The sequence below is a fragment of the Amphiprion ocellaris genome, chromosome 16 (assembly GCF_022539595.1).
Source record: "Amphiprion ocellaris isolate individual 3 ecotype Okinawa chromosome 16, ASM2253959v1, whole genome shotgun sequence".
NCBI classification, from domain to species: Eukaryota; Metazoa; Chordata; class Actinopteri; family Pomacentridae; genus Amphiprion; species Amphiprion ocellaris.
The window spans coordinates 10,866,119-10,890,142 of NC_072781.1; the positions used below are offsets into that span (position 1 = coordinate 10,866,119).

Here is a 24,024-nt window from a genome sequence, read left to right on the forward strand (position 1 = left end):
TACTTCAAATTGCTTCACATGATGCTGTTCATGTGAGGCTTCCTGTTTGATATTGATCCAGCAAAGCAGTTGAATGGTATTAGCAAACGTAACAGCAGTTGCTGTGGGGGATGAAATCATTGCAAAATGCTACGAAATGAGAAGAGCTTATCAGGAAGAAGTTTATAGAGAACGAGAGCTTCATTCATTCAAAACAGCAAGTTTTAAAATCAAGCTGCCTCTGACTTTCATTTGCTTCTGACTTAAGTACAGATATCTGCAAGGTCATGTCATGAAACCAAAACTCAAATTCAAAATATCTGTGATTACATTATGACTTGGCAGAATTATGTCATTTCTGACTGGTTCAAACCGCATTAAAAATATCTTTAAAGGACACCCTAGATATCTTGAATTGATTGGAATTCAAGATATCTTGAATTACCATCAAGACAAGTCAGACTTAAACTGTACATATGCAAAACTTTAATTTCAGCTAATCAGAATTCAACTGCAGATATCCACAATTCACGTCAATATCTAAAATGCTGTTTTTGGCTAGATGGAATTGAATTATCTATGTGCAATATCCAGTGCAGCTATTCAATGTTAAAACAGATCCATCTATCAACTTCTGTTTGCTAATCGGAACTTTGGTATTGCCCCTAAAATCTGGCATCTGCTTTCTTTTTTTCTTTGTAGAGAAATGTTAGCATGATTATGTATTATTCTGAAGCTTTTTCATGTTTGTAGGCTAGTTTTGGCATTTTATTTGCTCAAGCTAAAGTGGATGTAAGAATGATTTTGGTGCGAGTCCAGTTTGATTAGCTTGTGCAGATAAAATGCCAGTAAAAGCGCAGCAGCAGTTCTCTTACAGAACAGCTGTATAAGCTACCTTTCTTAACAAGATAGGTCAATTTCTTAATGTTTCACTAAGAAATATATGTAAACAAGAATAAATTAACAAATGAAATTAGTTAAAGTTTTTAAAAAATAATAATAAAAAGAAAACATTTATCCAAACAAGATATTCCTTTATCTTTGTATTCTAATTTGAAAATGCCCCAAAGGCTTCATTTGTGTATTAAAATTACTAGAATGTTCCCCTGCTCCCAAACCTGATTCTAGTTTCATATCTTGTCACCTTTTTAACTGTTCTTAAATTTGCAAACCTGATACAGAAACACACGGTTTGTGAAGGCAATGACAAGAGAAAAATGAAAAAAAAAAAGTTGCAGGGATCAATTAATAAGATGGATATTTTAGGTGATGCTACGAAGCTCGAGGTTTTGCATGTGTGGTAACAGATGAAAACTGCCAGAAAATTGCAAATTTCACACATCTACGCAGTGGTGCAAACAAACGGCAACAAAAGAAAAACACAGGTCTGGGTTTTTGCAAGAGAAAATAGATATAGTTGTCATTATATTCATCATCAGGTGTGTTTACAAATGTGCTAACGGTACACGGCTCGCAGCGAGCCTCCCGCTGCCGGTGCAGTTGACAGCTTCACATACAGATACACCCGCCTGCAAGCATCATATCACAGAATTCCTACCCATAGATACATCTCTGTCATATATTATGTAACATCTGCTAAAATATGTGACTCATGGCGCAGTCATCCTCTGCACAGACTGTGATATCGGCACACAGACATCGTTCCTGTTGTGAACACACCAGTGCTGGAGAGAAAGGTGTCAGTGTAAATCTAAACAGTCATGATGCACTTTGAAAACGCCAAATGACTTCTCGTTTTTATGGTTTTGTGTGGTTGCATTAAAAAACCCAACAGTTTGCAGTCCTGCATCATCGTTTTGGCAGTTTTATGAATCCGCTGTCATTTCTGACGTTGCTCTCATGGGACTGTCTTTGTAGTTTTCCTCATGAAAACAGCCGTTATCGAAATCCCTCTTAGAGAATGTGATCGTTCGCTGGGTTTTGGTCCATCATCACCATCTCCTTGGTTCAGAATGAGTTATTTTCACCATCCGTTAGAAACACGACCCTCCAAAAGACAGTTTATTCCCCTTCCAGTGCCGGCCTTTTTGTATTTTTCAATGATATTCATAAGAAACCTTATCATCTGTGGCTCAGTGCAGATAGACACTATGAATACAAAACTCTTGCACTGCTAAAAACACAAACTTCACCTGCAGCTACTGCTTATTTACACAAACCAATTTTTTTGCTTAGTTAAACTATTTCACTTCAAACCCACATTGTATGGTTGTTAATATTACAGCGTGATTGCATAAAAACCATCCATAGGTCCGCAGAACGAAAACAGTTTCTAATCAGGTCATGTGTAGTTCACTGTCCTCACCATGAAATGAACAAAGCAGAAAATATAAAACTTTTTTTAATGTGTTTACAGACAAAAAAAAAACAGCTCAAACCAACAAGAACTAACAGAGGAATAGCTTAGCATTGAGTGCTGTGTTTTTCATCTTAAAGAGAAATGTTACTCAGGGCCAATCTCAGTGCCAGCACAGGAAAGTGGAGCTTGTCTTCTCTTTGCTCGTCTTATGGTGCTACAGACACACTTCAGACACTCTGAAGACACTACAGATGAGGTTGTTATACAGCGGTGATTAATATAATATCTAGGTATCAAAAGGTTGAAAGGTTTTTTTCACTTCTTTGATGAAAAAATAAGATGTTGTGAGGAAGCCAGTTCAGCACTAAAAGGTGACCTCTTTGGTCATTTACAAGCATGTCCAGTAATGCATTACGAAGCTATCACTAGAAAGCAGCTCTATTGCCAAAACGCGCAAGAAATAGGTTTCAAAAAGGCAAGTGAATGCAACGTTTTACATTTTGCATGCATTGAATTACATCCCAGTTGTATTGTACATTGGCTGCTACATGGATTGGGAATCAAGTTGTTTTTTTCCCCTCCCCTCTGGCCATAGCAACAGAAAAATAAACAAAAATATCTACATGTTGCCCTTCGCAGAGAGAAGTTTAGTCACCTCCGGACAGCATCTGACATCAGTATTTAGTGCTGTGGGAATGTTTTCAACAGTAGACGATTCACAACGTTGCACAGACCCTCTTGAGAACAGGAATTTTAAAGTCTCTCTACTGCTTTTCTCGCTCTTTTATCTCTGGGTTTTGATTGTATGAAAACATGAAGATGGGTTTCAAAATGATACATCCACCATTTGAAAATAGACCAATCCGACACAACGATAGATGGCACTAGATCCGAACCGAAAGTAGCTTTTTGAAGTTGTGGAAATTCATGCGATCTGTAATGGCTGAGGTCATTGGGAGTTTTCTCATCCTTGGATTTGAAAGTCTGGGCCTGAGTAGGTCTCAAGTGGTCTGAAAGTGAGCCAGGCTTGTGCCGCCATCAGCATCACCGCATACTGAATACATGTAGAAACAAAAAACTTGACTCGAATCACTGTCAGAGCACTTGGGGGACTGTTGGTTACAGAGTTATTAGTCCTGCTGTTCTATGACGATCATTGTAATGGTTGTTATCACTCTGGTCAATGCACTGACATCAGTTGAATTTTAGGATTGTGGTTCACACAAGAGTTAAATGGCAATAAGCAGCCTCAGGTCTTCTGATGGCTGAACTCATCAAACACAAGGTGCTGAATAAATTTTAAAGATATATTTTTTTAGAATAAAGATAGAAATTAACACACTCACAATGACCCACACACGCTTACAGCAGACATGTGCGCAGACACGCACAAACACACATACACAGACACACATACTGAAGTTACTCTGCACTACTTTCTCTTCGGCTTTCTGACAAAAGTCCTCCTTTAAAAAAAAAAACAAACAAACAGTTGTTTATTCCAATACTCTCTGTCTTCATCTCTTCTTCTTCTTCTTTCCAGAGTGGCCTGTCTCAGTGGCTTACTGCTGGTGTTGCTTCAGGCTGAAAACAAAACACAGGAAAGAATTTGTTAGTCTTGTTCTGTCTGTGACATGGGCAGATCCGACAAGACAGGGCTCTTTAACCACAGGGAACATCAAGCCCACTGGGGAGAGAGAGATTCAGTTTCTGCCATGCTTGGTCTCTGCGAAGTAATCTCATTTACCTGTGAATCCATGTCTCATGCCATTTTTAATACAGCGAAGATGACACAATAAACAGTCCTCACTGGTAACATAACAAGACATATGTGCAGAGATGCATGCTGTAACCTTCCATTGCCTTTATGTTTTTCACTATCTGCTGCACTGCAAAGAATTCCCTTATACTGGGAATGACAGCTCCACTATGTGTGAGGCATTAACCAATAATCCTGTTTCACAATCTTCCCGTAATTACAGCCGTCTGTTATGCCTTCAATCTGGCTGCATCCCAAATTAAAACAAAAGGACAAAGATAGGAATATAAACCCTCATGTTTAAGGTGCAGTAATTACTGTGGATTTGGCCTTTATCTTGAACCGCTGATTGTTTTTCACGATGACAGGCGCTGCAGCGGCATTTTGTAGCTTTATCGCCAAGAAACAAAGCAACTGCAGAGGCAAACACGCCACGTTTAATTAAAACAAAGAGATAAGTTGGATTGAAGATCATGCTAAGCAACACCCACCTAACTGACAAAGCATTTTGTTTTAATACGGGGACGTTCAGATGACTAGAATCTTGAGAAATCCTGCAGCTGATCTTTGTGAAGTATTACCAGGATGACAGTTTCGAATTAGCATTCAGTGTTGCTCATGGAGTCGCCCAAATGTCACAACAGAAAATCCCGACAACAATGCTCACTTCTTGTACCTCCGCATCTGTTTTAGTATAATTGTTCCTCTTGTCAGCTTGAGGTGGTGTTTTTGCTTTCATGAATTGAGTTTTGAAATGTTTTCGCCTCTGTGTGAGCTTAGCCCTGTCTGCCTTAGTGGAGAGAAACAAACACAATCAGACATACGTAAAGCGAAAATAAGATGTTTGCCTCCCTCCGTAGCCGTCGGTCTGGGCCTGATGTGAAAACATATCCCTCAAATGGTGCGACAAATTTCACCATTTTCATCGTGGCCCCTGTTAAAATGCCACTCTGTCACTGTGTCCTAACTGGAGCGATGCCCCCCCCTCAACACACACTGAGACGGAGTGAGAGAAAGTGGGAGGATGCACAGACACCCTAGCTGTCAGCACCTATCCCGGTAATGGCTGTTAAAACAGTGGCCTCTACACCCTGTCTGCTCTGTCAGGACTCATCCAGTGCGTTGGACACTCTGAAGAGTGGGAGGGCATGACTCTGGTAGCTTGTATTGTTGTCTGGGAAAGGACAGGTAGCAGTGAGGAGGATGGGAGGGCAACAAAATGAGAGTGGCAGAGTAAAAACACTGCGAGACACCTAAATCCAAATTATTAGTACTTTCTTTGTCTATGAAGAAAAGAGTCTCTCTCTCTCTGTGTGTGTCTGGTCTTTTCTCCACACAACTGTTCATCCGATCTGCTTTATATTTGGAGGGTGTACTGCTGAGGACCTAAGGCGATGCAGTGATGAGTTTGAAGTAATTTGAATGAGTGACTACATTTTGTGGCTAAAAGTTGTTTTCTGTCGTGCTTTCACAAAATTCGTCTTAAGTGGGCCTTTGTCATTGAGGGCGATGACGGCACATTCACAACAGCTCACTGCCTGCAGCTCATTCTCAACTCAAACAGCAATAAAATCCAATGTGAAATTCCTTTGGACACCATCTTTAGTGACTAGCAGCTGTCCCACTATCTACTCCATAATTGTGGTGGTTATGTCAAAGCTAGTGACTAATCAAAATCAAGTTTCCACCATTTTCTCTTCTCGGCCATTCCAGACTTGTCTCTTCCCAGCAATGCTTTCCAGTTCCTTCTTGGGGAATCGCATGGTGTGCCCAGGTCAGATGAGATGTATAAGTCATCCAGTAAGTTCTAGGTCTACCCTGGGGTTGGATTTGCCCAGAAAACCGTCAAAAGAAGGTGCTTAGGAGGCATTCTGATCCGATGCCCTGAACCAACTCAGCTGGCTCCTTTCCATGTAAAGGAACAGCAACTACTTTGAGCTCCCTCCAGTTGTCTGAGCTCCTAACCATATCTTTAAGACTGAACCAAGCCACCCAATGGAGGAAATTCATTCTGGCCACTCGTATCCTTGACCTCATTCTTTTGGTCACTGCCAAAGCTCATGACCATGGGTCAGGGTTGATCGACTGGTAAATCGAAAGCTTTGCCTTGTGGCTCAGCTCCCTCTTCACTGCTACAGTCTGGTACAATTACTGCTGACGCTGCACCAATCCATCTGTTGATCTCACACCCCATTGTTCTATCATGTGTGAGCAAGATTACAACATACTTAAACTCCTTTGCTTGGTGCACTAACTCATGTTCAACGCAAAGGGGGCAACCCACCAGTTTCCAGCAGAGATATATGGCCTCAGACTTGTTAGGAGCTGAAAACTGAGTTTCTATTTGATTATTTAGTACTAGATACACATGCATGCACTCTGTATACTGTTTTCAAAAGCACAGCTGTATATTTCACTGACAAGAGTGAGCTTTCCAAACACATTTGTGCCCTGAGATTTGCACGATACAGCATCTATAGCTGATAAAAAATACACAACTTCATGCCTTAGATGTGACTTAGCTCTGCACATATAGCAGCACACACAGGGCAAACTGCTTGAACCAACACTAAATGTTACTCTGTGCATAAAATATTAATCTATATAAGGTCATATATGTGGCTTGCAGTCCCAGATCAAAGTTGTTGAATCCTGGCAGCTAAATGTAGGCACCTCGAATCAGCTGTGTGTTTGCAGTCACACCCCATTCCTCCTGCAACAAATGACTTCACTCACTCACTCACTCACTCACTCACTCACTCACTCACTCACTCACTCACTCACTCACTCACTCACTCACTCACTCACTCACTCACTCACTCACTCACTCACTCACTCACTCACTCATGCTGCAAGCTGCAGTTTAGCTCATTCCAAATGGACACATATTGAACAGGCACTGCATTTGTACCTTAAAATTGTCTAAAATAATACCCATTACTGATGTATTTAATAATCAGTCAACAATGTTAGTTAAGTTTTTGTTGCTTAACTAATAGATTAATGCTCATGAGTGCAGAATAATAGATATGCTTGTACAGTATGCAAGAAAAGCAGATGCATGTAGTTTTTAATATATTTTTTTCTCCCTCTGTTCTTCTTAGGACAGTCCAGCTTTGTTTGACATAAAACTGAACAAAAGCATGAAATCTTCACATTTGAGAAGCTTAAACCTATAAATATTTAATATTCTTGCTTGACAAATGGCAATAAAAAACATTAACAATCAAATATGCTGCTCGGTATTTTGGTCAGTCAATTAATTGACCAGCAGCAGAGAGAATTCATAATTCCAGAAGGAAAAAATCTGTTGCATTTAAATTGGGCTCTGCCTGTTCAAAAACATAGGTTTGAACTGCTGCCATTTGTTCCACTGTTATTTGTCTTATTATTTTGAAAATGTCTCCTGACTGGTCTGTTTCTATGGGAACAACATCCATCCATCCATCCATTATCTATACACCGCTTAATCCTCACTAGGGTCGCGGGGGGGCTGGAGCCTATCCCAGCTGACTTGGGCGAAGGCAGGGGACACCCTAGACAGGTCGCCAGTCTGTCGCAGGGCCACATACAAAGACAAACAAGCACTCTCACATTCACACCTACGGGCAATTTAGAATGATCAATTAACCTCAGCATATTTTTGGACTGTGGGAGGAAGCCGGAGTACCCGGAGAAAACCCACGCATGCACAGGGAGAACATGCAAACTCCATGCAGAAAGATCCCGGGAAAGCCGGGACGCGAACCAGGGACCTTCTTGCTGCAAGGCGAAAGTGCTAACCACTATGCCACTGTGCAGCCCCCTGGGAACAACATGCTCCAAGAAATCCTGAGACAGTTTTGACTGTGTAATGAATCCGCTACATACCAAATATTTTGTTTTCTTTTCCATGCATATTGCGTGCAACTTTTACATACTGTGCTTTCGACATAGTGCATTTGTAAAGTACCACCTCACATACTCTGCAACAAATATATCTTCACACATGCCAGTATGCGCATTGCACAGAAATAACTAATAGATTGAGGCCATGTCTGAGCAAGGAGGGAGAAGGTGAGAAATAGTAGGAGGAGGGCAGGAAAGATGACAAGGCCAAGGAACGTAGTAGAAAGGTGACGCAGGGGACGGGGTAAAAATAAAGGTCACGGTCTGTGAGTGAATGGGGGTTGTTAATAGACTAATCCAATAATCTGTCCCAGGGCCACACATGTGGGATGTAAGATATATGAGGATGAGAATGTGTGAGAGGGAGAGAGAGGACGGGGCGAGTGCATGAGTGTCTGTGTCCGAGGGAGGTGTTGGTGAGGATGTGAAGGTCACCTTGGCACGTTGTATATGTGTCTGCATGTGTGTGTGTGCCAGGTAAACACAGTCCAGCAGTTGCTAAAGGGGGGGGGGGGGGGGGTGTTGTTGAGTCATGACTCAAGCCTAACCCCCCACCTCCACACCCCTCACCTTATGAACATCACAGACAGCGATGCTCAGGGCAGTGTGTCTGTCTGTGTGTTTCTGTGTGTGTGCATGCAAACACGGTCTGTTTGTGTGATATTTTTTTTTATTTCTTTTTTGGCAGAAGGTGTGAGGGAAGGCAAGGACAAGTATCTTTGGGGGAAGATGAGCAGAAGCCGAAGGCACGAGCCCACATGTGTGTTTGTGTGTGTTCAAGTGTGACGGAGGAAGCATGTGAGAGGAGAGCTAACCAGCAAGAGTCCTGAATTAACCTTTCACCTTGCCTCAAGCAGAGAGAGGATACATGAGCACACACACGCAGAAAAACGCTCGGGCCACGACGCACACACATGCATGCAGCTAGCCTATTAGCAGGTCGATAGCGCAACCATTTGCATTCAGTGTTACTCCACACTAACCACTGTCATCTCTCGCACTCGCTGCCACCCTCTCTGTCTTTCTGCGAGCCTTCCTCTCTTAAATGTGCATTAGTTTCTGTGTATGTGCTGCTGTGATACTCATGCTGAATAATTACTGGGGTGAGTAGGATAAATGGATTGTCCCAGACCTCACCATCACACCCTTGGGGCCTGCGCTAACATCAGCATCATCATGCACAGCTACACACTATGCACATAAAACACACATAAAGGCAGACCAGAGGTTGGAATTGTATAACCATAGCAAAAGCCCCCAGAACGCAAGAGCCAAGCAATCCTTATGAGCGATGTGAACATGAACAATATTACGCAGGTAGTTAAAGCCCCAGCAGTGTCATTGGTCAGAGATATACAACCAAGCTGAATATTCGCCTCAAGTAAACTGCAATTTACTGGTTGCAGTTCTTTCTCTTATAGATTCCAAGCAGCTAATTAGTGTCCTATCTTGCATTTTTTTTTTGGTTTCAATGGATGTATACATAGGCAAAAATTTCTCAGGTGCTATAAGTTTGCTGCTAATGGATGCATAAAAGCCATCATGGCCTTGAGGATGGTCTCTACAATGACTATGAGATTTCTAACACCTCTTTTTCTGGTTCAAACCACTGAATATCAATAATATGAACAATGAACCAGACAGTCAGATCTATATAATAGAGCCTGACCGATAAATCAGAACAGCAATAAATGTTTTATAGACTAAGTGAGGTGAATTACATTTGAGGAATTTCTGTTTTATTCAAGCTACATGTTCATTTGGAAACTGCAAATTAAGCAACATATTATCTGAATTTGTAAGTAAGAAGTATGCAGGGGAGGTAGGTAGTTAAAAGACAGTAAATATTAAGCCTCTTTGAGCATATCAGTGCTATAGAACAGCATAACACATCAAGTTGTTGATGTATTGAACTGTTGCTGACTTACTGACAACAAAACAAGAAAATTTGACAGAATCAACCCTCTAAACCCCAAACCCACGTTGGTTCATGTTGGTTAGATTATTTAATTTAGGCTTTTACTAAATAAGTAATGAAGAAATTCACCTCCACCTGTTTCCATCAAGGTGCTGGACTTTAGATTGCAGTGAAAAAGGAGTCCACAGTGAGTAAAAATGTGAAAGGAGTAAAGAACAAAGCGCCCAGTAATTGGAGTTCAGAAGGTTTCAGAAACTTCAACATGATTTTTTTTTTTTTAACAAAGTAATTACTGCAATCCTCTGTCACATCTGTATTACACAAATATCATGGCTTACCAACTGCTGCGTCTACACTGTTATTTGGATGTGGACTTGTATATAATTTTAAAAACTTGGTCTCAAATTACCTTCTCGATGTGCACGGGCTTCCAGTCACCGCTGGGAACAGCCTGCCATCATCAAAACTTGCCAGATTCTAACACAGCAGTAGGCCTGTTCAGCTGCTGTCAACTGCTCGCCTTATGTTTCTTCTTTAATTTTCACTTTAAAAAAAAAAAATGAACCATTAGTTTTAGGAGTGCTTGAGTCAGAAACCAACATGGGGATTTAACGTTCTTCTATCTGCTTCCGTTATGTTCTGCCTACTTGTGTCCCTGTCCGCCGGCCAGCTAAGTGCAATGGTTTAATTGCAACACACTGTAAACTGTGAAAATGTTCTGCCAAGTTTATCTAGTTATATCTCTGCTGTTATCATGGTGTACAGGTCCAATTACAGCAGCCAGTCTGGAGCGACTGTGGTGGAGTCTGCAGCATTTCAAATGACCTGCAGCTGACTGCGTGTGAAGCAGATGCTCGGCACAGATAAGAAGAGCTGGCAGATAGATGCATCCAGCTGTTTAAAGAATAGAGAAATCTGTTGTTGTTTTACGGTGACACATTCCTAATGCCAAACATCACACACACACACACACACACACACACACACACACACACACACACACACACACACACACACACACGCAGTCTTCATGGATGTTTCTTCGGTGAGAGCTAATCCCCTGCCACTGTCAGCCGTGCTTTCGTCTCCTCCGGAAAGCTCCTTACACAAGCCAAAGCTCATCCTGAGTGTGAAAGAACACACATATGACCCACACATATATATGCACACACTCACTCAAACTTAGGGTGGAAGATTGCACATAACTTTGGCAAATCTTGTCCACCAAGTAAACAACCCAGAGATATGAATGGATAAATCTCAGCCTCTTTTCCATAAATGCTGCTGCGTCTCCACATTTATCCACACACATATATGCAAGGTACACACACATAAACCAAATTTCAGCTTGACAGATTGTTCTTAAAGGAAACAGACTTGGTGAAAACATTTGTACTCAGGCCATGTACTAGACAACCAGGCCAACCCTGAAGCACACACACATAGTTCTCATTTATGGGCCCTTATGTCCTCTTACTTCTTCACTTGCGATGCCTTAAGGTTGTCAGGTTTCTTATTTCTGCTGCAATCTGTGTGTGCCCATGAACTTAGGAATGTATTTACACTCTCATAACAGCAGAAAAGTGACACTTTACACAATTTGTAGCACAACATAGCGTGACAGGGGCATTATATGCTATCATATCATATCCCCATAGCGCAGCATGTTATAAAGGCTAAAAAGTAATATATGCTGATGCGGGACAGACACGTAGCCTAAAGTGGTTCCTGACACACCACTCCTGTACCCATATTGTGTTTCACCTGAGTGACTGGTTGAAGGCAGAGGAAGAGAGGTTGATGAGGTGGAACCTTCGGTCTTGTTCTGCTTCCCAGAGGATCGATGCAGCAGCGCAACAGAGCTGGGAAGACTTATTTCCAGTGCCAGTGTTTGCTCTCATGGACTTCAGTATTCAGCACGTGTTTGCAATAAGTCTGAGAGGGCTCAGGGCTGTTGTACAATAAAATTGTTTGGATCTCTCATGGACGCTACACACTGCCTCTGAGTTGACCCTCCTGCAGAACCTGCTTAGGATAAATATCCGCAATCCATAGCGTTGCACATTTAAAAACAGAGAATGGCAATTTTAAATTATGTTTTGAAATATAATGACTCAAAGTAAATGGCTGCTGTGCTATTAAACTGCAAAGGAGTGACAAATTAAAGGGAAAGGGAAGTGGTGGTTCTGTTATGCTGTGAGGGGCATTTTGCTGGCATGGTTTGGGTCCACTTGCCCCTTTAGAAGGAAGGCTCACTGCAGATCAATCCAAAGTTGTTCTGTACGATTATCTTTTTTCTATCAGGAAACATTTCCATTGTAATGGCTGTGCACTCTTCCTAGATAACAACAACCCTATCCATAGGACACGAGGTCACTGAATGATTTGATGAAAATGAATTCAGTCATTACCCATGGCCTTTAGAGTCACCAGATCTCAACTCAATTAAACGCCTACAAGAGGTCTGGGACCGATACGTTAGACCACACCACCATCCAAACCCCAAATGAGGTAATATATTTAAGAAGAATGGTGTTCATCCCTCCAGTAGTGTTCAAAAGACTTGAAGAATCAATAGCAAGGCACATTAAAGCTTTTCTGACAGACACTTTCAATAGTTTTTTCCTTTTAGGTTTATACATACAGACTCATAAACTACATGCAAAATACATCATTATCCACAGGAATGCTTCGGTCTCAAATGTCACAATATGTTGTCCCATTTCCAACATACTGCTGCATGTATCCTGCTTAAGAAGTCACCAAACCCTCGCTGTGCTATGAAACATGTCTCCTCCTTGTGTTGACATCCCTGCGAACAATCCTGAGTAAATTTCATTGCTTGGAAATATGACTGAACCCCAGCTCTGCACGAATCTCTGCCAAATTCCTTCTACTTCACACCACTTCCACTTCCTGTAAGCCTGTCTGATAAAGTCAATGAGGGACTTTCTCCCTTCTATCCAGTGACCTATCAGTACTTCCCCTGTAAATCTCCCTGGTACTGCACCCTCAGTCTCTCTCATCCATCATTGCCCTGTGAATCCAAGCTCTCCATCCTCAGAGGTGTAACCCTGCAGCTGTCAGCAATGACGGCTTCACCTCACTGTCCACTCCAAATCTGCTCCATACCTCTTTGGCTCTACCTCTCAGTTCAGATTACTGAGATTTACTCTCTGCTGCAATTTTGTTCTATGTTCTTTTGCTCTTGGCACCTTTCTGCATCCAATACATCCCAGTTCTGTCTGTATTACTGCATTTCTCCGTGTTCATCTGCCTTTTCTCATCAGTTTTGCCTCAGCCTTTTGCCACCTCTGTACCCTTTTCATTTCTTGTGCCTCTGTCTCAAACATGATGCGTCTTCCCATCTTTCCGCATCCCTGTTCCCATCTGTCTCGCAGTGTCTGTGGTGCACACCGTCTCTCTTGTCAGTCTTGCTTACTCTCTCGTTCTCGCTCATAAACATGACTCTTTCAGTGTGTCTGCCCTCTTTTCCGCTTTGCAACACTAAAACTGACAGAGTGAGAGAGTTATGAGCCACCGTTTTTTTCTGCAGGATTTACAGTCTCTATGCAGAGATATTATGCCACCCAACAATCACACTTTTTAGGAGTTTAGCTGACACTCTGATCTAGAGTGACTGGAGTGAGTGAAAAGCTGTATTACGGGTTCAGAAAGTTGCTTGGTGGCATGTAGCTGTTAATGAACATTGACTTCTACAATTACTTGTGGGACATTTAGCTGATGAAAAGCACATTTTCCTCCTAATCAACATTTCCTTATAAATATAATAATGCATTTACTAATAGTACTTCCCAGAATTTGCACCTGCAAAATGTCTGTCTCTCTGTCAGAGAAAAAGCACATCACATCAGCGTTTGCCTACTAAATCAAGTAACCTTTCAGTTCCGTTTGATATTTTACTTGAGTACCGATGTGAGCCTCTGCAGTATCTCTGCACCTCAGCAAATCACACACTGAAGCCCTCTGAAAGGACAGATAACACTTTGGGTAAGAGAAAAATGAGATTGTCTGGTAGAATTGGGGTAAAACCTTTGAGCAAACGTGTTGTTGTCAGCCTCATCTGCACCTTTAGCATCAGCCACTTGCATTTTTTCTTTTGGTTCTTTGTTGACATTTACATCAAGAATTGTGTCTTTGCATTTACAATACCTTATCTTAACAATTACTTTAATCTATTATTGAGTCTTACACAATTTCTCAAAACTAAATTAAATGTATTCTACTTATTCGAACGCAATTACTTAGAATTACTAGTACAGTTAAACATCTTTCAGACATGCATGTCTTTTAACTAATCTGACGGCATTTGAATGAGAATCTTGCTCACTGTTCTGTAAAAGTCACGATAGCAACTTACTAGTTTGATCCTAGTAACATTTCCATATCACTTTCAAAATGGCAAAAGATTGACCTGCATGTTGTACCATTGATAGACAATGCACAAACTTCATACACCAATTTGTGTGAAGTGATGTGGGGAAAGGTTTTCTACATATCAGAACTAATATCAGTTCAAAAGCATCACAGAGCACTAAGTCACACTTTACTGTCAAAAGCAGAAAACACTGTTTCTTTCAGTTTGCCCTTAAGTTTCACAATTACAAACTGAACTTTACTGCAGTGAAGGCAGAATGTAAAAGGTCTTAATAATGAGACTCGCCAATAATCAATTTAATCTGGGTTTTGATAAAACATCAGCAAGAGATGAGGTTTGGTTTGTAGATTCCAGCTGTTTGTAGGAGCGTTTTCTCCAATTTATTAAACACAAGCAGCATCAAACAGCAGCATGAGCCATATGAGGGTCTCCAAAGAAAGAGTTGTATGGATTTATGCAAAAATAAACAGCATTTCTAACGTCATTAACTGGTTTAGATTTTTATAAATTATAGATTTTTGTTTATTAATTTACTATTATACAGTATACATCACTTTATCATTGATGAGTCAAGCGATGATGTTTATCCCATGTTTGAAAAGGGCTTTAGAACAGTGAAACACTATATATATATATATATATATATATATATATATATACACCACACGCTTTATGATCTGTGTAGATAACAAGCCATGTTTGGTGTTTTCCATAATAAATAATAGAAATCTTAATATCGTGTCCAGTGAGTAGAAAGTTTTGGAATTTATCCTTGGCTCAAAGAAAATCTATCCTATTATTTACTTTCTGTTTTTGTCTCCTCCTTCTTCACTCTTTGCCTCTCTCATCCTTGTTATCGCTGTTGTTTTTCTCACTACACCCACCACTCTCTGTCTGAGAGTTAACATGTTTGCAGAAGTTTGGTGTGTGCAGCCCAGACATGTTATGCTCTGGGGTGGTTAAAAACAGTAATTTTAGTCGCCTCCACCTTCTAAAAGAAGACAAAAAGGAAGAGAGAAAATCTGTGAAAACAAAATTATATCCTCAGGCACCTTTTTAGCTGACAGATACTCTATTTGCAGCATGCCCAGTTTCCATTAGATTGCCATAAATACAGAGAGACACATACATGCACAGACACACAGCGCTCCTCTGCCTATAGCCACGCTCACAGCTATCTCATGGTAAATGCATGAAATGTAACTGTTCCATATCGCAGTCTCTTGCTGCTGATGGATATAATTTCCTGTACATTGGCTGTAACTACATGTTCTAAAATCGGTAATGAAAATGACCAAACCCCATTGTGCAACAGTCATTTTTATATGGAATAACTCTACATTATTGCCATCGTATTACTGCAGTCTGCTCCATAGTGGTCCTGCTCAGTGGGATTATCAGCTTTTTTCCCTGTTTCCTTGTTGATCAGACAACAAGGAGGTTGCACCCAAAGCTGTATAAATTCTTCAGCTACAGTCAGGAAAAAAAACACAACACTAAAGTTTCTTAAAACTCTTAGCTTTAGATCCACCTTGATCATTTTGAAGACAAATTATTACACTCATAGATCATCTTATACAAATTGTTGTTGTACATCTTATCCAAATACACACAGGTTTTTATTTGTTTTATGCATTTCAAATACGTCCCCACTAATACTGGGTTAAGACTTCATTATATTTGCACAAAAACAGGCAGTACTGAAAGATGTATAGTGTCAGGACTGAAAATCAGCATCTTATACTTGAACAACTAATCATTTTGTCTTGTGTAGTATGTCATATTTGACATCCTGACAGTAAGACTAGCATGCCAGATTTTTTTCTACCATCTCTCCTGTTGTGTGAGATATCCCGTAACAGGTTCTGTGACATTTCTAAAAGCGCTCCTCCTCACAACACAGTAAAGTAAAACATAGCCTGAAGAATATGGAACTCATACTGTTCTTTTGGTGCAACCCACAACTGGATCCCCAGTCATGTTTTGTTCCATTTTTTAAGCTTTTCCAAGCACATGACAGCCAGTGTCATTCACATCATTGTCTGTTTCCATTGTTGTTTCAAGTAGTCCTCCTTTCCAAAAACGGGTTAGAAAAGACAGCAAGCCATGACAGGTTGGTGACGAATGTGCAGGAAACACAATGACCATCTCATCAGGCATAATTATTTCTTGTTCTGAACCTCGCATAAAAGCGTTGGTGCATATTTACCTTGATAGTCTCAGTGGTTTCCATGAATTGTACAAATTGGTATAAGTTTGGACACTATTGGAGATGGTGTGGTTCTTGTTTGTACAAAAAGTATTGCAAGAAAAGACCTTGACAGAGAAATTCACAGTCTGCTTACTTTCACACCTCCACAAACGAGGCCTGCTGCTGCATGAAGTTATTGTCAGATTGTTTCAGAAATTTACACACTGTGTTTCTTCACAGGGATCCATCCATCTATCCATCCATCCACTATACTTACTTATTCTGGTGCTTGGAGCCCTGGAGGTGTGCATGGTACTGCTCGATGGAGTTGAGGACCACACTGCAGACACTGCAAGAGTAACTACTGCGCAGCCCTGGAGAGACGTAAACACACAACCGCACAGGTACATCGGTTATTGTTGGGACATTTTCAATAAGTATGGCTCATAAAAATCCTTAAAAGTGATCATAATCTGGATCACTAGCAAGTATCAGTGAGGCCAACATGAGCAACAATAAAAATCTGAACTGACACTGAGTAAACAGTGTAAAGTGCAGGGTAATTTTCCTAATTAGAGTGTTTCTGGGAAGAGATTTGATTAGACTAATCATTAGCGGAAAACCAGTTACATTTTTAGATTCTGAGATAAGCGCCTTCTTCTTTCTAGTTTCTGTGTGTGTGTGTGTGTGTGTGTGTGTGTGTGTGTGTGTGTGTGAGTGCCTTTTTGAAACTTGAACTTGAGCAGGGTTCAACCGAAGAATTGGGACACTAGGAATTTAGAAAAAACGAGCAGTGCAGTAGGTCGGGTTCGAGGCTAATGTTGAGTATGACTGTGCCGTGTGTGCACATTTTCATTGTGTTGGTGAATGCATGCTTGAGATGGTGCGCCTCAGACACAGATGTTAACTAATTAGAGGGTTTGCAGGTGGTCGAAATGAACTCCCAAAAATAGATAGATGAGGACGGAGATACTGATGGAGTGGTGAGGGGGGGGGGTGGAGGAGCGAGAGAGATCTGGAATGCGGGGATGTGGGGATTAGGTAGACGGAACGAGTGAAAAGAGGAAATTTCCGGAGAAAAATATGATGTGTATAAAAAGATGAAGCAGACAAGACGGATAATGAGTTATCGCGCTGCAGCAGTGATGCAAAATGCATGCTGCCATTTAATGACCACGGGAGAAAAATGATGTGTACCCACCCAACAAAACACAACATCTTCTTACACATGTGGTAGCTACAGCATGGCAGCGCTGGCTTTAAAATCGTTCTTTCATGAGGGAAGGGGAAGCAGAGGAAATGCTCTCTGTAGCGATGAGGATAGGGCAATCAGCAACATGACATAATTGGCTGTGTATCTCTCAGAGATACAGTGAGATGCTATTTTTGTTTTCGCACTTATTGCACACTGCAGAGCCGTTACTGCAGAACTTTGCTCAGATCACAGATGATCAGCCTTGACACTTTAGGGTTGCATGACAAACCACTGAAAAAGTAACTACTTGAAGCATTTACCTCTCAGCTTGTCTGTGCTCTTCCTCCTTGTCTGTCTTTTGTTGTCCATTTTTTGTGTCTGATTTTAGGTGTTTGTTGCAACTGAAATTGGGTGTGCTCGCTGGGTGTGGGTGCCCTTTTCTTTGCCGTCATTACTGTCCTTGAGATTTATGACTTGTCTGTGTATTCCATCACCTTTTGACCTTCTGTGGTGGTAATTGGTGAAGTATGTTGGGAGATGAAGTTGTAATATAGTTAGGAGTGTTGGGAGGTCATTTAGACTGGGCTAGAGCTGCATAATGTGGCATATCTACTCCCAGTGTGCCTCAAGAGTCGCTCTGTCTGTTTCAGGGGTGATTAAGGACAAGGAGCCATTTACAAGAAAGCCACAACTGAATTAGTTGCCTGGAGTAAGCACTGCCAGGGCTTAAATGTTGATATTTTGCATCTATTTGGAGCTAATAACTAAGTCTGCATGTGTGAAAGGGACAAAAAAAAGAAAGAAAGATGGTACATCTTCTTCTGCCAAAATGTCATTACTTCTTTTCTCTCTAAATGAAAAGGCTATTAATTGGAGAAGAGATAATTTGGAAACGAAAGAAACGATAAGTCTCTCTAATTGTACTTTCCTTTCTCTTCCTGGTAATTCTATACTGCTGCAAGGATTACACAAAGAATTCTATTCTTGTATATACGATTAAGTGCAAGTGTGTATATGTGCGCTGACAAAGGCAGCTTCCCTGCTTTTAGACTGATTGATGTCACCTCCACACTGCCTGGCTGAGTAGCGCTGATTTAAAATATGCTGGAGTTTCTGACAGTGCCAGTATTTTGTGCACTCACACACACACACTTAAACATAGACTGATATACACATGCACAGATACTGTGTTTTGATTAATAAAGCAGTTCTGGCATAAGACCACGCTGTGCCCTAATCCATGTTAATTACGTGCAGGGAAAGTGTGTGTGCAACACGAGTGACAGCATGCAGCTCAGGGGTTTTTTTTTTGTTTTTTTGGGGGGGAGCATGAGCAGTATTTGTGAGGGTGTTCTAAGCCTTGTTAATTACACAAGAAGATATGCCAGGGAGAGAGAAAAGAGGGGGTGAGATGAGCTAAGGCAGTGGGTGTGGAGCTGTTTGTGGCTGTCCTTTAATGTACAGAGCCTTCTGGCATTGTTGGCACCACGGCTTTGGAGACGACTAAATGCTTGTCAGAAAAGTAATAAGCTACATTTTGCGCTCAGAAAATAGTGAAAACGATGTTCATTTCAAGAGCCTTGTTGCTGAGGAATTTAACGTTCTCTTGCACTGAATGATATATTTTAACTTCGGCTTTTTCACTTTGCCTCAGCTCCAGTAACATTAACGACCCATTTGAAGCATGATATTTGTAGCTTGTGCCATTAGGATGCTCTGCCAAGCTCAGACTGCAGCCCCTTTTATTTGAGTCTCATAAGGATTTCAGGTGGTAAGCACTGACAATCTAGTGTTGTGTGAACACTGTCGATTTTGAAACACAGAAGGAGGAAATGAGCCTTAAGTACACTCTATACCCAATGAAAGTCAAATTACATATGGATAATTTCAAGGTAGAATTTCCTCTATTTCCTCTCCTCTGTCTTATGGGGCAGAAGACTGCAACAGAGGATCTAACTGAAAGGTATTCATCTGTAATTTTATTCATGTGCTGGTCGAATATTAGTTTATGGAGCTCTTACTACCCCAGAGCCTTTGTGCTGTGGCACACCATTAGTTTACCATGTGCTTTGCAAAATAAAAAATGAACTGAATCCAAAACGAAGCCCACTGAGATGCAATCAAAACCAACAGTCTGCAGCTAAGGCTTGACGGTGCATCTCAAAGGAATATACCACAAATACTATAGCAGAGAGGGGTTCGGCAATGGGAAGAGTCAGCTTAAATCCAAGTGGAATTTTACCAACAAACTTTGAAGTACTTACAGAGATTCTAATTAGTTTTGCAGCCAATGTGACAGTAATTGGGAAGACCATCTGTTTTAGACATTTTTTTTTTTTTTTTTTTTTTAACCATACATAGTAAACTATCTTTGTGAAGTATTGCTTTGAAACAAACTGGCCAGATTCTGTTCCATTTTTCCAGTTTATGCTTCAGCTCATTAGTCTGTGTCTGTTTAATTGTACCCAACTACTACTTCTTTAAGCTGGAGAATGTGTGAAGTTAATGGGTTTTGGGATACATACCAGAACCTTCCAATAAAACTAACCCCAAGTTTAGGAAATATAAACTTTATTAAACCTATTCAATAAAATATGGCCGAATTGTGTGTTTCGCCACAATAAAAAATGTATTTCCTGCAACACAACACCGACACATCATTAAAACTTAATCATGATCAATGTATAGTTAATATGGCAAACATGAGCAAACAGTTGCCTTTTTAACACCTCTAATAGAAGCCATGCTACCATTTGTTACATATGGAGTCACCTTTCTAGTAGTTTGATGAATGTAAGTCCAATATTTTCTCCATTTTTTTTTTAGCTTTTTTTTTGTATTCAGTCATTTAGCTGGGTTTTTGGTCTCTCCACTAACTCCTGAGGGAAATATCTGGCTCTTTAGCTGCTAAATGCTCTACTACAATCACCAGGGAGCTGCTGACACTCTGTCTAATGTCTGCTACTGGACAGGTAGTCGGTTCATTGCACAGATTTTGGTGCAAGCAGATGCCTGCTGCTGCTGGAAACAACACTGATGAGACTGAGTGGTGAGAAAGTGGGGGAAAAAAAACAAAAGTTTGAATTACAGACTGTTAAAACGAAAACTATGAGCTGAAAATGCTAAAATGCTAGAGCTGAGAGGAACTGCGGAGTGATTATTCTCTCTGGGTGCATCATATTTCACATGATGCAATCATTTGAGTGATTATTTTGGCTTTAAATAAGACCTTTGTCAATAGTTAGCAGCATTTTTGACGTAGATCAGGAAATATATGATCAAAAAATACATAAACAAGCCCAAAGTTTAAATGCAAATTCTCAGTGCATGGCACTTATTTTATTGCTACTGCCTGTAGTGCCAATATAGGCCCACAATGCCTGTGGTAGTTATGTGTGTATGTATGTAATTTTGATGTGCCACTGTGTCACGCTGTATTGTCTCGTGGAAGAGCAGGTCAGCCCTGTCTGGCAACTCAGGCTCAGTCATCAATTACACACAATTTTCTCTCTGCTTTAGTACTTCACCCTCTCTCGGGTCTTCACACACAAACCCACACGCACATACGGAGACGCACACACTCCAGTCCTAGACGCTTATCTCACTGCTTCTAATTCTCTACTGAGTCTCCGGAGAGCAGAGACAATGCGCTGCCTCTGTCTTCAGGGGCTTCTACCCCTGTCGTGATTTATGTAAAGACACGGCCGAGTCAGCCGGGCTCCTTCCCTCGTCAGCAGACACCCCCACTGCAACTCCCTCGTCCACCTCTGTAATCCATCTCCAAGGGCTTTGTCTGGCACCTAGTTGTGGGAACATCACGACTTTCTCCCCTGTGCCCCGTCTGCACAATTACACCAGAAATTTCAAGAGTAAGAAACGGTGTCCATATAAATGTCATGGGGATTTTATGATGTGTTTTGGTCGTGGGCACGGTGGGATAAGAAAGAATATATGAGTCCAAGTAAAGGTCAGCGTCATCAACAGGACACAGCCATCCAAAATACAACAGGCAGATTCTGTGGCTATAGTTTGGAGAGGAGATATCGGTGTGTAAATAATTCACCTGTGCCTTATGGGGAGCTAATGAGGATGACAGATGAGACATGTCGGCAGATCCAAACCTCGGGTGGTGCACACACCAACAGTTACTCACAAACAACCACAACAACGACCAACAAAAGGACAAGATAGAGTATAGCAGCAGGGAGGGGGTGGGAACAAGATGAACAGAAATGTAAAGAGAAAACAGTTCCACAAAGGGAAAAGGGGGGACAGAAGGACAGAGATGGATCTGTTCTTGGCTGAGACTGAATTCCTCATTTCTCCCCCCTCCCCTCTGTGTTTCTCTTCGCTGCGATGCCGCCTCACTTTCAACCCTCCCTATGAGATTACACTCAACACACCTGTGACTTCACACCTGAAGTGGTGATAAAAGCCAATCGGATGTGAGAATCTTGCACCAACGGAAATGTGTCTGAGGAACAAACGAGTCCTGACAATGGAGCCGTGCTGTGATGAACAAAGTGTTTGAAACTAAAGGCACTGGAACAAACACTTGATTGATGGCACGTATAATAGACCACGTCAGCGCCGAGCTCACTTAGAAATCTAAGACCAGTTCATTGCATCTGAAAAGACGTAATAGATTTTGCAGTGGAGCATCTATCTTTATCAAGTGCAAGTATGTCAGATGAAGCAAAAGGAAAATTTCTATTTTTAAATTTGCATTTTTAAATGTTTTCTGTAGCCACATGGTGAGATTTGGAGTCAAAATCTCACAAAAAATAATAACAAAAACACTCGAGTTTGTGGGATCTGGGTCACAGTGTGGATAGAGAACGATATCTAACATGACACCACTTAAAGCCTCTGAGCCTGTGGAGGCGGCAACATGACTCATGCTTTTAATATGATTGGCTTCTTGAGATGATGGTTTGTGTCACGGCACCTGGAGCACGCAGCGAATGGCACGGCTTGGGCTCTCCGAGGATCCGCATGTGTTCGGCAGAATCTGTGTGCTGAGCGCTATGCGATACGAGTGCTTCAAATTTGTATATGTGTGCTGTAGAGGTGTCGCGAGGCACTAGTGTGCATTCTGGGCTGCAGTAGGATGATGTTAGGATGATATCACTCATGAGAACCAGAAAAGGAAAAGCAGTTTCTTTGCCAAATATTACTCATAATTTCATTCGGATGTCCTTCTGGCAGAAATGTGTGTGAGGATGTGAATCAGTGTCCTTTTACTGCTACATTCATGTATGGAAGTGTTTGTGTGCAAGAGGGACAGATGTATAGAAGGACTCATATTTCAACCTTTAGCAGAAATATTAGCATGTAATGTGGTGTTGTTTAGCTGCCTGAGCCTCAGAGTTCTCTTCTCTTCGGTGCATTATCCGTTCAGTATGCTACATGTTCCATGCCGGCAGAGGTCCTACGACTTCTTCTATTTTATACATTGCAACGCTAGCACTAACAAGTGCTGTAATATCAGGAGTCTGTGACCTCAGACAGCAACATGGAAAGTTAGACCAAGGACAGCAGAATGAATAAGATGTGTCAAAATTTCACATTTACAGTTCAGATTTCAGATTTACAGTTACCCAGTAAACACTTAGAGTACTTGAATGGTTTAATGTTACATTTCCATGAAGCTGGAATGGTCTTTGGTATTGTTTAAAACTGAGATGGTTCTAAAAACTAAAAAATCCTGTCCATGTGAAAACACAAAAACCCAGCTGAAGATAAAGACCTAACTGTAAAGTCACGTCAGCCAACAAGAGGCCTAAAAAACGGTTTGGTAGGCTATAAACAGGAAGGAAGGAGTCAAATGTGGATTGATTCAGACACTCCTGTCCCTCAATACTGGGGAAGAGTAACTTGATTTATGTTTAAACATAAATAATCTTGTTAATAAGGTTAATACAGCACTATTTTGGGCTCTTCTGCCACTGCACAAAATCACCACATGTAAGCAAAGAAATAATGGCACGTTCTGAGCCAAAAACTTAGTTATCCCAATCTAGACAGGCCCTAAAGCTACTGAAGGTCCGTCTTCAGTCATCTAAAACTGCATTTCACCAAAATGCTTAAAAATTACTAAAAACAACCATGTATATGGAGACATGGGCTTTAGTTCCAATGTCCTGCTGGCAAAACACTGATTCCTACTGTTACAATGATGCTCAATGGTGGCATTTTGTTGAACCCACACTACTTGGACCTCTTTCCGACCCCACAAGACTGTTTATGACATATGCTTTCTAAAATATATATATGCAGCCTGCAAGACCCAGCTGAGATATCTGGAGGATCTCAGTTGAGTAATGTTCTCTGACTTGACCAAGCTTCCTCAAAGCCACAGAGGACATAATAGAG

The 24,024-nt window shown here is 41.1% G+C and overlaps 1 protein-coding gene and 1 long non-coding RNA gene across 2 annotated transcripts in view; one reads left to right on the top strand and one right to left on the bottom strand.

Annotated features, from left to right (window-relative positions):
- Positions 1–2,323: 2,323 nt before the first annotated feature.
- zgc:171482 (zinc finger protein) overlaps positions 2,324–24,024 on the bottom strand; it is a 56,520-nt gene continuing 34,819 nt past the window's right edge. The window contains exons 6-7 of the mRNA XM_023295916.3: positions 16,732–16,828; positions 2,324–3,883 (exon numbers count right to left, since the gene is read on the bottom strand). Coding sequence (XP_023151684.1) covers positions 3,862–3,883; positions 16,732–16,828 — 119 coding nt within the window. The 3' untranslated portion in view covers positions 2,324–3,861. The remainder of the gene's footprint in view (positions 3,884–16,731; positions 16,829–24,024) is intronic.
- LOC129350820 (uncharacterized) overlaps positions 16,680–24,024 on the top strand; it is a 107,939-nt gene continuing 100,594 nt past the window's right edge. Inside the window, exon 1 of the long non-coding RNA XR_008604342.1 lies at positions 16,680–16,858. This is a non-coding gene — a long non-coding RNA (uncharacterized LOC129350820). The remainder of the gene's footprint in view (positions 16,859–24,024) is intronic.